General features: G+C 44.6%; 2 protein-coding genes across 5 annotated transcripts in view; both read right to left on the bottom strand.

The window, feature by feature from the left end:
- The window catches only part of prom1a (prominin 1a), a 65,442-nt gene that overhangs the window by 12,863 nt on the left and 40,514 nt on the right, over positions 1-12,065 (bottom strand). For both annotated transcript variants that reach the window (XM_030101494.1, XM_030101500.1), the window contains 3 exons: positions 2,878-2,998; positions 2,433-2,496; positions 2,099-2,188 (listed from right to left, as the gene is read on the bottom strand). In XM_030101494.1, coding sequence (XP_029957354.1) covers positions 2,099-2,188; positions 2,433-2,496; positions 2,878-2,998 — 275 coding nt within the window. The remainder of the gene's footprint in view (positions 1-2,098; positions 2,189-2,432; positions 2,497-2,877; positions 2,999-12,065) is intronic.
- On the bottom strand, positions 6,783-11,232 carry LOC115395840 (protein NYNRIN-like). 3 transcript variants are annotated; one of them, XM_030101514.1, is made up of 3 exons: positions 8,177-11,232; positions 8,025-8,097; positions 6,783-7,340 (listed from the first exon to the last, which is right to left on the bottom strand). In XM_030101514.1, the coding sequence occupies exon 1, from the start codon at positions 10,471-10,473 to the stop codon at positions 8,557-8,559; it is 1,917 nt and encodes a 638-aa protein (XP_029957374.1). In that variant the 5' UTR covers positions 10,474-11,232; the 3' UTR covers positions 6,783-7,340; positions 8,025-8,097; positions 8,177-8,556. The 3 variants fall into 3 exon arrangements, with proteins under 3 accessions (XP_029957374.1, XP_029957362.1, XP_029957367.1); XM_030101502.1 differs by having other exon boundaries at positions 8,025-11,232; XM_030101507.1 differs by having other exon boundaries at positions 6,783-8,097.

Here is a 12,065-nt window from a genome sequence, read left to right as displayed (position 1 = left end):
TCGATGCTCGGACACTGATAATGAAATCTGGCATTCAGGGTGTGTATTCAGAGTGTGTATTCATATTTCAGTGTGTTCTAACACTAGTGGGAATATGACATCTGAAGAGACTTTGCTGGGTGCTTTGCTTCACTTTGCATGCGGCTGCATGGCTTCCAGCAAATGAAGCACAAACAGGATTCTTTGCATAATGTTCCTCTGTTCGCTTCCATTAAAGGACTTTCAGATGAAGTACGAGACGGTTTCCCAGAGACGGCAGTCAGAGCCGGTTAGCAGCCCGACGTTCGCCTGCAGCAGCTTGAACATTAAACAGGATCAGAAATGCTAAAACAGACGTTTGTTGTTTTAAGGGAGATCGCAGGAGGAAGAACACAATGTTCAGACGGCGGCGCTACAGACGGACGCCCCGCTGCAGCTACTCAACAGGTTTAGCTTTAGCAATCACATCGACTCTGCTAGAATTTCACTTTAAAATTTAAAAGTTGAGCGCTCTAGATCTTTGCTCAGCGTTAACACGAGTCCCTCTGATTCCGTGGCGATGATATCAACATGAACAGTCGCTTACCTGGACATTAAACTCAACGTCTTCCTCCATCTAACCAATTCACATCTCAAAAACTGAACTTATTGAGTGAATCTGATAAAATCTGACTGATCTGCACAGTGCGGACAGCTCAGCTAATAGACTACAGATTATCTACAGATTAACAAGACTTAAATCCTTCAAAATAAAAGACAATTGAAGCACAACTTTAGTTACGTTTCATTTTCCATAATTTAGAAACACTTTTTAAAACTTAATCAACTGCTAATGTTTGGTAACTTTAACCAGTGATGACTGATAAAACCTCTTCTCTCCCCAAAAAACTGTAAAATCTTTAATTTAACATCTGATCAGACAGAGCTGTGTTGTTGAAAGTGCGATAGCTGACTGTTTTAAGGCATTTATGGCCCTCTGTTAAACCTTCGGACTGCTTTTATATATCCATACCGTGACACATGCACTTTTTTATTGCTCACTCTTAAAATCCAAACACATTTTGAGTGAATCTCATAGTTAAATGTGTTAATTTGAGGTAAGGAGGAGAAACACCAGACCGACAGAGGCACGTCACTGCTCATACAGAACTTCACATGGGGAAGAACACAGAGGAGCAAAGAGGAGACAGGAAGTGTTCCACTGCAGGCTGGCGTTTGACTGAGGGTATAAAAAAATCAACAAATGCCGATGATTTAAAACTGCAGGAGGGGATTTTTATGGGAAGACAATCTGTTTGCGCATGTGATGGAGAACTTGACAGATCTGTTCTGTTGGCCCATAAAAATGATTGATCGGGTCGGCATGCTGAAGGGCGAATCAGAATCTGAGCTGCAGTTTTAACTCATCTCATTCGTCTGATGGTTTCAGTAAAGAGCAACTCAAACAGAGGGGAGAACTCAACACTGGTGTCAAAGGTCAGGGGTCAAACTGGTCCGACATGGACTTCCTTTTACCTTTGATGGCTCGCTCGATTTTCACTTTGTGAAGAAGCAAATGATACAAAGATTTAGAAAAAGAGTCCAACACCAAACAAACACTGCTCCCTGTGTGCAATACTGTACACGTCATTCATTCATTCATTCTTTCTGTGCAATAACAGCATCATCTCTGCCATATTTCCAATCATTACCAACAGTTTCATGCAAGAAAGTCAAATATTGCAGCTGCTGCAACAATGAAAATGTCCACATTGTGGGACAAATAAAGGATTGTCTCATCTTCTCACCACCAGCTTCATGTTCTTATTACCGTAATACGAGTTTTGCTCAAGTCTCAAAAACTCAAAAACTACCAGAACCATTACAGCAGCCAACAGGAGCTTCTCAGCACCCAAAACACACAGTAATGAGAAAGAAGCGATCGACATGATGGATCCATTATTTGACTTTATTGCTCTGATCTGTCTGTGTTGGTCTTTATCCTGTCTGATTTGTATTTTATGTGAAAAGGTTGATTTTCGACAGGTAGAAGTCTGATTTTGACCCGGTCAAGAGTTGGGAGCCCCTTCCTGTTACAGCAGCGCCTGAGGCTGACAGAGTAAATGAGGAGCAGACGTACCTCCAGCCATGTTGAGAACCTGGTCCAGGGCAGGATGGACCTCTTTCTCCAGCTGGTGGTGGATCCGTCCCCCCAGCAACGGCCCGATGTCTGACAGGAAACACACAGGAAATGAGTCCTCCTCCTGACTGCTATCCAGCCATCTGATCAGCTGCTACAGAGAGAAACACTGGTTTCCAGGAAGGATGAATCCTCAGGAGAACTTCCGGCGCCGCCGCCGCCGCCGGAACAGCGATGGAGACCCAGTTCTGTCACACATGTGACGGGAAAGCAGGGGGAGGCGGAGGCTCGGCGGGTCCACTGCGACCGGCACACAGAGTTCAGCTCCACTTACTGTCCAGGTCGTAGACGACTTTGCTCTTGGCGGTGGCGTATTGGGAGATCAGGTAATCAATTTGCTGCGAACGGGAGACAGAGCAGAGCAGAGTGTGATCCAGGGACGCAAACAACACGGATTCACAGTCCGATCTGAGTTAAATGCAATGAAAGAACCAAACACAGCCTGAGACCGAACCTCACTCATTCACAGGAGGTGAGAAAACTCTGTGTTCCCACCCTGACAGGATCACACGAAGGCATCACTGCTTTAACAGAGGAGCTGTTCGCACGTGTAACGCTGAATCTGAAGTTTGAGGTTTTTATTTCAGCGTGACGGAACAATTTCTCCTGCTTCATTCCAATCCCATCACGAGCTGAACGAGAAGCTTTTCTGCTCTCATTTGCAGATGACTGTTCTCCTGATGTGACTGACGGGGGGTAAGCGGTTCACTGGCTCTCACCACCGGCGTGTCGTTGGCGAACGTGTGCAGGTCCCTCATGTTGCTGTTGACCAGCCGGCGGACGCTCTTCACCTGGGAGCTCAGGTTCTGGTTGGCGGCGTACGCACACAGCACGCCGATCCTGCGAGGGAGAACACACACATTCACCATCAGTGTGAGATTTCCACCCTGCTGCAGGGGCAACATCAGCACCGCGGGGCAATAACACCACGGCGACAGCAGAGGGCAGTGTGGACCGACGCTTCGCTGGAGCCGAGGCACCTGTGGAGGAGAGGTGTCCTTCATCTCCACAGGCGTTTTCAGTCTCTTAATTCCACTAAAGTCGTTATATTTTCTGTTTGAGGATTTTTCTTACATCAGATCAGGGGATTCAGATCAATGGTTCCCAATCTGGGAAACAAAACTCAAGATTTTCTCTAAAATCTGGATGATATGTCAGACTTCAGCAGACTTTCCAAAGAAGAAAGGTTGAAACAGGTTTTCAAAAACAGATTGAAGTGTAAAAACCAACAAGACCTGAGGAATACCTTCCACCTGAGCTTTTTCCACTTTACTGACAGTACAGGGCTTTAATTCTTCCTCTACATATTTAATATCCTGAATGCTAAAATAAATGAGTATTTATTCCTCCAACAGTTTCTGAATGAATGTCCATGAAGGAAAGCGTCCCTGCGCCTTGCTCCGGGGCCGATCTGTATCATCCACGGTCCCTGGGTTGTAAACATATTCAAATTAAATGTGGAGACACAGGATTGCGTAAAGCAGAGCATTAAAGAGAGCCTCTTGATGCTTCAAACAGACCTGAGCGGCGCAGCACCAGGCTTAATTAGCTCCAGCAACATCAAGGCGAGGACGGCTCATAATGTGAAGATGTTTCCATGACTCACTCTCATCCCAGATGAATTTTCAGCTCAGCGTTCGCAGCTGTGTGTCTCTGTGTGAGTGAGTGTGTGTGTGTGTGTGTGTGTGTGTGCATATTACTACTGACGTGAGAAAGGAGGTACGGGGTTTAACTTTGGGAGGCCATTACAGTGTGTGTGTGTGTGTGTGTGTGTGTGTGTGTGGTGAGCAGACTGATGTGAGCAGACTAGCAGAGAGCCTGAGTCAGGAGCCGGCGGGTGGCTTCAGATCGATGCGGAGGAATCCAGGCTTCGTGACTCACGGTGGGAAACGGCACAGCTCTTCGTATGTGGGCCGGCGAGGAGGAACAACAGCGGCGTGCACGTGCACGTGCGCATGTGCTGCTGCTGCAGATGCAGCAGTATGTGTGTGTGTGGTCATTATCCCCTTTGTCTCTGATGAAATCTACCTGAAAGTGTGCAGAGTGCCTGTTTGGTGTGTTCATGTGCCGAGTGAGCAGACGAACCGACTAATGGACTCTTCTTCTGCTCTTTATCTAAATCTCCTCACTCTTTATCAAACGCGGTTAAACAGCACAGCAGGACCAGGCAGAGTTTGTGCAACGGGGAAAAAAAAAAAATCCAAAATAATATGAATTAATGGTAAATTATTCATGCACAGGTAAGTAAACCATTGGCACTAATGCAGCAGCTGGGCAGGATTTAGTCGAGTCACAAAATGTTTCCTTTCAATAAAATCCTCTGATTGTTTCTGCAGAGCAAGAAAAACCTTGACAAGTTACCAATCGTTAGAAACGCACTACCACGCTTAATTTCTTCATAAAAGAACAGACTCATTATATGCACAGAAGTTACGGTAAAAGTTACGATAAAAGTTACGGTAAAAGTTACAGTGATCTCACTCATGCTTTTTATCCATTCAGCGGTTTTAAGTTCATTCGCTGCTCAACCCAGTGACGTAGGAAACATAAACCCGGCTGCTTAAAGTGTCTCTGCCCACAGAGGCAGGTGGAATCTGTCGCGTTCGCACAGCGGCTGGCTTCAGGAAGGAAATAAACTCAGTCAGGAGTAGAGACCTCGCAGGGAAACGTATTAAACCCGGAGCAGAAAGACATCTGACCTGCTTGTGAATCTTTACATCACCGCCTGCTGAGTCGCTGCCTGAAAAGCTGTTTCACGCCCCGCTCGTCTTCCTGCCGCCGTCAACCTGCAGCCACACCTACGTCAGCCTCCACTTATAAATAACTCCTGTTTCTGCAGGTTTCCTCCCAGCCGTTCGGAGCTCCTGCTCACTGACGGAGTTCATTAGGACGTCGGGTTTTGCCTCAGATCACTGCCCTGCTGCTCAGACGCTCCTCTGGAAACCAAACTCTTTCCACAGAGCTGCAAATGTCAGACGGTCCGTCGCTGATCGACCGACTCTCTGACATTTTGCGTCCAGAATTTGTTGATGTTCGGCAGAACCAGCTCCTCTAAGCTGAGGAGGCTTCGGATCCGTCCTCCTCCGCCTTCAGGCCGCTCACTCCCAGAGTTCCTGCAGACCTCCGGCTCCTCGCTTGACGTCTCCTAATTGCAGACTGGAAGTGCTTTGAAATCTTTAACTGCTTTCAGGCATCAATTAGCTCCTTTCTGAGATGTGCAGTCTGTAACTGGAGGATGTACAGAGCAGCCATTTCATTTATCAAACTGAAGCGACGACCGCTAATGAGTCAATTACAGCCGAACAACGTCTGAGACCGCAAGAGGTCGGGCCGGTTCGTCGTCTTTAATCATTTAATTCAAATAAAGTGAGATCATGGTGGAGTTTCAGTTCAGTGTTTGTGACAGCGGTTAGTTACAGACCATGAGAATAAACTGTGAGGACGTCTGCACAACTCACAAAGATTAGAGAAAGAAATGAGAGGAAACTGTAATGTAACTGCTTAATTAAGTCTGAAGTTGAATTAACTGACTGCAGGACATTTTTGGCTGGATAAATAACAAACTAACCGGCTTCCAAGTAATCTGCTTTGATTTTATCTGATTATTCTGGAGACTGTTTCAGATATTGGGTTTAACAACAGTATTAAAAACTGTCAGCTCGACTTATTTCACCCTCAGACACACACTGTGATACTTTATTAGTGGTTTCCCTTTTACTAAAATGATAAATTAGATTTACAAAAACCTCCATTTTTGGATTTTCAGATGAGAGAATTTGTTTGTTTTCAGTTTTTCTGTAGTTATAAATCTATCATTTGAACATCAGACATTTATATTTGTGCAGAAACAAGTTAAATCTTGTTTGAGTGAAGCTTGTAGTTAAAAACTGACTGATGGTGATTAAAACGCTGTGATGTGGTGAAAGAAACTTTAACTTCCTCACAACATCCAGTCGCTCCACGTCTGAAAACGAGGAAAATCACCTCGAAGAGCGAAAAGGAAAGAGTGGAAGAAAGGAGGATGAAAAGAAGAGAGAAGAGGAGGAAGAACTGTTGAAGACAAAAGCCTTTTGTTAAACTCTGCACACATTCAGAAATGTTTTTCTTTCCTAAAACTCTCAGTTGTTCAGTCGAGAGAAAGCTCATCCTTTTCTTTTGTCTTCCTGTTCAGACTCTTTCATTCTGACACACAAACACTTTACTCCCACTGTCATCCAAAGATGTTTTTTCTTCCTGCCCCCCTCCCTCTGCCCCCCTCCCCCCCAGGTCCACTCAGGTCACCGGAATCTGAGCTGAACAAAGACTCTTTGAGTTAAAAAACCAGTCGTGTCCTTCATGACTGCACCATTTATTTTTCTTTCTTTCTCCAGAACGGTGTCTTCTTCAATCTGACCTCGTTCGTCTCGTTCGGTCGCAGCTCTGGTTGGATATGCAGTGACGATATGACATGAGGAGATAAAACTGACGGCGTCTGGTCGGAAGCTGGAGCGACGCAGGACTCAGAGGAAACTCTCTGAATGAATCCACACAGCAGGAAACATGGCGGCCTCTGGCGGCGGAGGCCCGGCGCCATGCGGGACACCGTCACCTCGACACAGCCTGCCTCCATCACCGTAAACACTCTAACACACTGAGTCCAGGGCTTTCCTCAGCAGCACACCGATAAATACAAACCAACACATATGTAACCCCTGACTGATGTTAATAAGGTGAAAGTATATAGACCAGTTGCTAGGTTCGGCAGGAGTACAGGAACAACTGAGATTTGAGTGAAATGAAATGGCTGGAGGCAAGAAATGAGCAAGAACGAGTATAATATTTCAGGAAAAATAAGCAAACAAAACTATATACAATTAACAAAATTCACAATAAGCCGGCATCTCGAAAATAAAATAAAATAAAATAAAACCCCACAAGTCTTTACTGAGCTCAGTGTTTTGTTTCGTCCTTTTTAGTCGTGTAGTCGTATAGTCGTGATTTATCTCAGTTCAGTTCCTTTTCCGGTGTTGTGGTAGTTTGTGTTGTTACCACTTGGTTGGTTGTGAGAGAAGACTGATGCTCCTCGGTCCAAAGGTTGGTTCAGTTTGGGCTTGACTCGCCATCTCTGTCCAGAGAAGAATCCAGGTATCCAGCGTTCCAACGTCCAATCCGGAGGTTTCTTAATCAAGCTATAATACCTAGCCTGCACACAATAATTATAGTATTATTGTATACAACCTAACAGTGTTCATTATCCTTTCTCTTTACATAGCTATGCTTTTTGTTTATCTTCAATCAAATTATATTACCAATGTACCAATATTCAGCAATATAACATACATGCATGTTTTAACTCAAAATATCTGTTGTACATGAACTGACTTTTTAACTCATGTAAAAAATGAATTTATCCCTCTCATTGACACTGATTTAACCATGAATTTATGATTACTAGTGTATATTTTTAACCAATGAAATGATTGATTTTTAAACTGTTCTTTAATCTCTTTGTAAATCAACAAATGAAATACAAGTATTTCTTTTTTTTTATCTTTCTTTAGGGATACATTACTGGAACTTATCCCTTGTGGCAGAAAAAGCCTTTCTGAGCTTCCACTTCAACACCACAATCAGCATTTCACAATTTGGAACAGAAAAAGTACATTCAAGATCAATATTACCAACACATTTACCAGAAAACAGTGCAAAATGAAAATAAAATACACTGTGGTACTATTATAAACTTAAATCTCCAATGGCAGAACCAAAAGTTAAACAAAAGTTGCATTTCTGTTGCCTTAAAACATAAAAACCCACCCGCGATCAGCTTTAGTGTATTGCTAATGAAGCTAACATGGCGTCTGCAGCAACATGGTTCAGAACTCACCAAGATGAAGTTTTACTGCAAACACACGGTCGGGGAAACAGCCTCGTGGCCTCAGAGTTTGTGCTCCCATCCACTAACAAAACACATGTTTGGTGTTATCATTTCAACAGCACAAATAGTTGTTTACAACGCCTGCTAGGATGGAAACTCACCAAGATGAAGTTTTACTGCAACCACACGATCAGGGAAGCAGCCTTGTGACTTCACAGTTTGTGCTCCCATCCACAGAATGACCCGTGATTTGTGCTCGGACCCTCTGAAAACTCCTCTCTCTCATTGTCTGAGTGGAAAATATCCGCTAAACTAATGCGCAGAGGTCCACAGCATGGAGGGCGGGACTAACGTCATTCTTGACGAATGAGAAGGTCAAGATCATCCAATGTGACCAAAACACAGGAAGAGTGAAGCTATGGAAAGCAAACAACACTTCCTCTTTCCAAAATAATGTTTTTCAAAATAAAATGACAAATACATTTAAACCAATAAAAACAGAAAATAGGTCATTTTCTGTGCTGGGTTACACCCTCCCCTGCTAAATATCATGCACGTCTCGTTGCATGTCAGACCAATAGTCTGTTGTAGTAAGAGACTCTGAGAAGGCTGCACTCAACCCTTGAAATAGCGACTTAACAACTGTCACTAAAGGATTTCCAAAATTAGGATACTCAAGTCTTTTTGGAGGATGTCGGACTCTTTCTGATCGCCTTACTGGTTGAGTTACAATGGGATCATCATTGTCCATTTCATCAAGTGAGTCACTTGAGTGGTTCTCTGGTTCCTTGACTGAATCCTCAGTAGTTTCCTCTGTTGTCAGTTCTGTTTCAATTTCCATAGGTTTGTCGTTTCCTGTATTGTCTCCATCCGGGATGTTTTCAACAGGTGTTTCATCGGTAAGTTCATCCACATGTGTATTGTTTTCCACATTAGCAGGGATTTCAGGTAAGTCACAATCAGGTAAGTTTGTCATGTCTGGTTTTCGAGAAGGTTTTGGATACTCATGCACGGTAGTGAATCTCATTTCTTCACATGGGGAATCCTCAACCCATGGAATCAACAGTTCATTGTCAAGTTCCATCAGCTCTTCTTCATCATTGCTTTCTGTGGCAGCCGTTTGACGTGTCTTAGGACGGCGAATTGGCTCTGGGTCAGGTATGTCTGCTGTGGCAACAGGTAGAAAACTGCAGGGAAGCAAAAGGTCTCTGTGTAGCGTTCGTGAGGGACCTTGCTTTGATTCTGGTTTCACCGTGTAAACAGGTAAGCTTCCTGCACGTTTGACTACGACGTGGATATCTGCCTCCCACTTATCAGCAAGTTTATTTTTACCACGCAGCCTCACATTTCTTACTAAAACCCTGTCTCCTGGTTCTAGTTCAGAAACTGTGATTTTGCTGTCAAACCTGGCCTTGTTTTTGTCTGCCACTTTCTGTGCATTCTGTGAAGCTAACTTGTAGCTTTCTTCGAGCCGTTTCTTGAGACTTTCAACGTACTGCATGTGAGTAACTTTTCGGTCTTTGTTGAGTGGAAGTCCGAATGCAAGATCAACTGCTAATCTGGGTTTTCTTCCAAACATCAATTCATAGGGAGTGAACCCTGTCACATCACTACGAGTGCAGTTGTATGCATGTACCAACGGCATCACGTATTCTTTCCAGTGGGACTTTTGTTTGGACTCAAGTGTTCCCAACATGCTCAGTAACGTTCTGTTGAATCTTTCAGTGGGATTACCACGTGGGTGGTACGGGGTAGTTCTTATTTTCTTTATGCCTGAAATTTCACAGAGGTCTTTGATTAGTTTTGCCTCGAAATCAGGACCCTGATCACTATGCAGACGCTCAGGTATGCCATAGTGGACGATGAACTGGTCCCACAGGCACCTGGCGACTGTCTTTGACTTCTGATTGGCAGTGGGCAATGCAAGGGCAAATTTAGTGTAATGATCAGTCATTACAAGGATGTTACTTGTATTACTGCTGTCGGGTTCCAGACAGAGAAAGTCCATACAAACTAGCTCTAATGGTCGGGTGGTTGTTATATTGACCAGACTAGCTGCTTTCTCTGGAGGACATTTTCTGCGTATACACCGATCACAAGTTTTTACTTTTTGCTCGACATCTGTTGCCATTCGCGGCCAATAAAATCGTGTTCTGACCAGATCGAGGGTTCTGTCTATACCTAAGTGGCCCATATCATTGTGCAAACTTTGAAGCACAGGAGCTCTGAGCTCCTCAGGAAGAACGAGCTGGTGGGTCACTTGGTCTCCGTCTTGTCTTTTTCTGTACAACACCTCATTTTTCATCTCCAAACGTTTTAGTTCCCGGAGTAGAAGAGGGAGATCTGGGAGTTCCTTTCGAACAGATGGTGGAGGTGTTTGACCATGTTCAATCTGCTCAATGACTTGTCTGATTGTCGAGTCCGCTCTTTGTTTGACTCTCAGTTCAGAATGGGACATAGCAGGGATGGTGGGTAAACCATGATCTCCTGAGAGATATAGTTCTGGAATCGCATCAGCTGAGACGGTAAGTGACTCTACAAGTGTAACACTACTGTCCTGACTGTCGTCTGTGATCCTAACAAAGTGGTTTTGACAGATCGCTTGGACCACGTCGCTCGTTACAAGCTCTGTAGTGTCAGTGTCAGCTAAGTGATGCTCTACAAACCGGCTTACACGTTCCTGCTCTTTCCTGGACTGAACATCATTAACAAGTTCACCATGAGGACGTCTAGATAACCCATCTGCATCTAGGTTTTGCTTGCCAGCTCTATACTGCAACTTAAAGTTGTAGTTGGACAAAGCTGCAAGCCACCTGTAGCTTGTGGCGTCTAATTTAGCAGAGGTCAGTATGTAGGTGAGGGGGTTACTATCTGTAACTACCGTGAACTGACCACCATACAAATAATCGTGGAACTTTTCAGTTACTGACCATTTGAGTGCTAGGAACTCCAGCTTGTGAGCTGGGTAACGTGCTTCACTTCTCGATAACCCACGACTGGCAAAAGCTATGGCCCTAAGCTGACCCTCCTGCTCTTGATAGAGTGCTGCACCTAAGCCGGTGGTACTGGCATCGGTATGGAGTATGTAAGGCAGCTTTGGGTCTGCAAAACCTAAGATAGGTGCTGATGTTAGCTTTTCTATGATGGAATCAAAAGCTTTCTGACAGTCTGTGGTCCATCGGCTCTCAAAAGGCAGTTTGGGATCAAAGTAGGTTTGGTCGGATTCTTTGGTCTTTGACTTTTTGCGAAGTGGTGGGTAACCACGGGTCAGTTCGTTCAGTGGGCGTACTATAGACGAGTACCCTTTTATGAAGCGTCTGTAGTAGCCAGAAAATCCTAAAAAGGATCTCAGTTCCTTTAGATTCTTGGGTCGTGGCCAGGTCTTGAGGGCCTGAATCTTTTCGGGATCTGTTTCGACACCGCTTTCAGAGATTACGTGACCGAGGTATTTGACTGTGGTTTGAAAAAATTTACATTTTTCCGGCGATAACTTAAGTCCGTACTCTTTAAGGCGATGAAGTACTCGCATGAGTCGACGTTCGTGTTCCTCCAAACTATCGGAGAAGATGATGAGATCATCTAGAAAGACTAGCACCTCGTGTAAGTTCATATCGCCAACACACCGCTCCATCAGCCGCTGGAAAGTGCTTGGGGCATTGGTTATGCCCTGCGGCATGCGGTTGAACTCCCAGAAACCAAGGGGCGTTACAAATGCTGTCTTTTCTTTGTCTGCCTCCTCGACTTCAATCTGGTAATATCCAGATTTAAGATCGAGGACGGTAAACCACTTGGATCCTGTGAGGGCTGAGAAAGTCTCCTCTAAGTTTGGAAGAGCATACGAGTCTTTCCTTGTTTGCAGATTCAGTTTGCGGAAGTCGATACATAGACGGACATCGTTGTTTCGTTTTCTCACTACGACAATGGGAGACGAGTAAGGTGACTGAGACTCTCTTATTACACCTGCAGCGAGCAACTCTTGGAGGTGTTTGCGCACCGCTTCAAGGTCTTGAGGGTGTATAGGCCGTGCACGATGCTTAAAGGGAGTCGGAT

Source organism: Salarias fasciatus, chromosome 2 (genome assembly GCF_902148845.1).
Source record: "Salarias fasciatus chromosome 2, fSalaFa1.1, whole genome shotgun sequence".
NCBI classification, from domain to species: domain Eukaryota; kingdom Metazoa; phylum Chordata; class Actinopteri; order Blenniiformes; family Blenniidae; genus Salarias; species Salarias fasciatus.
Note: the sequence above shows the minus strand (reverse complement) of the source record. Positions and strands in the feature narration are given on the sequence as shown.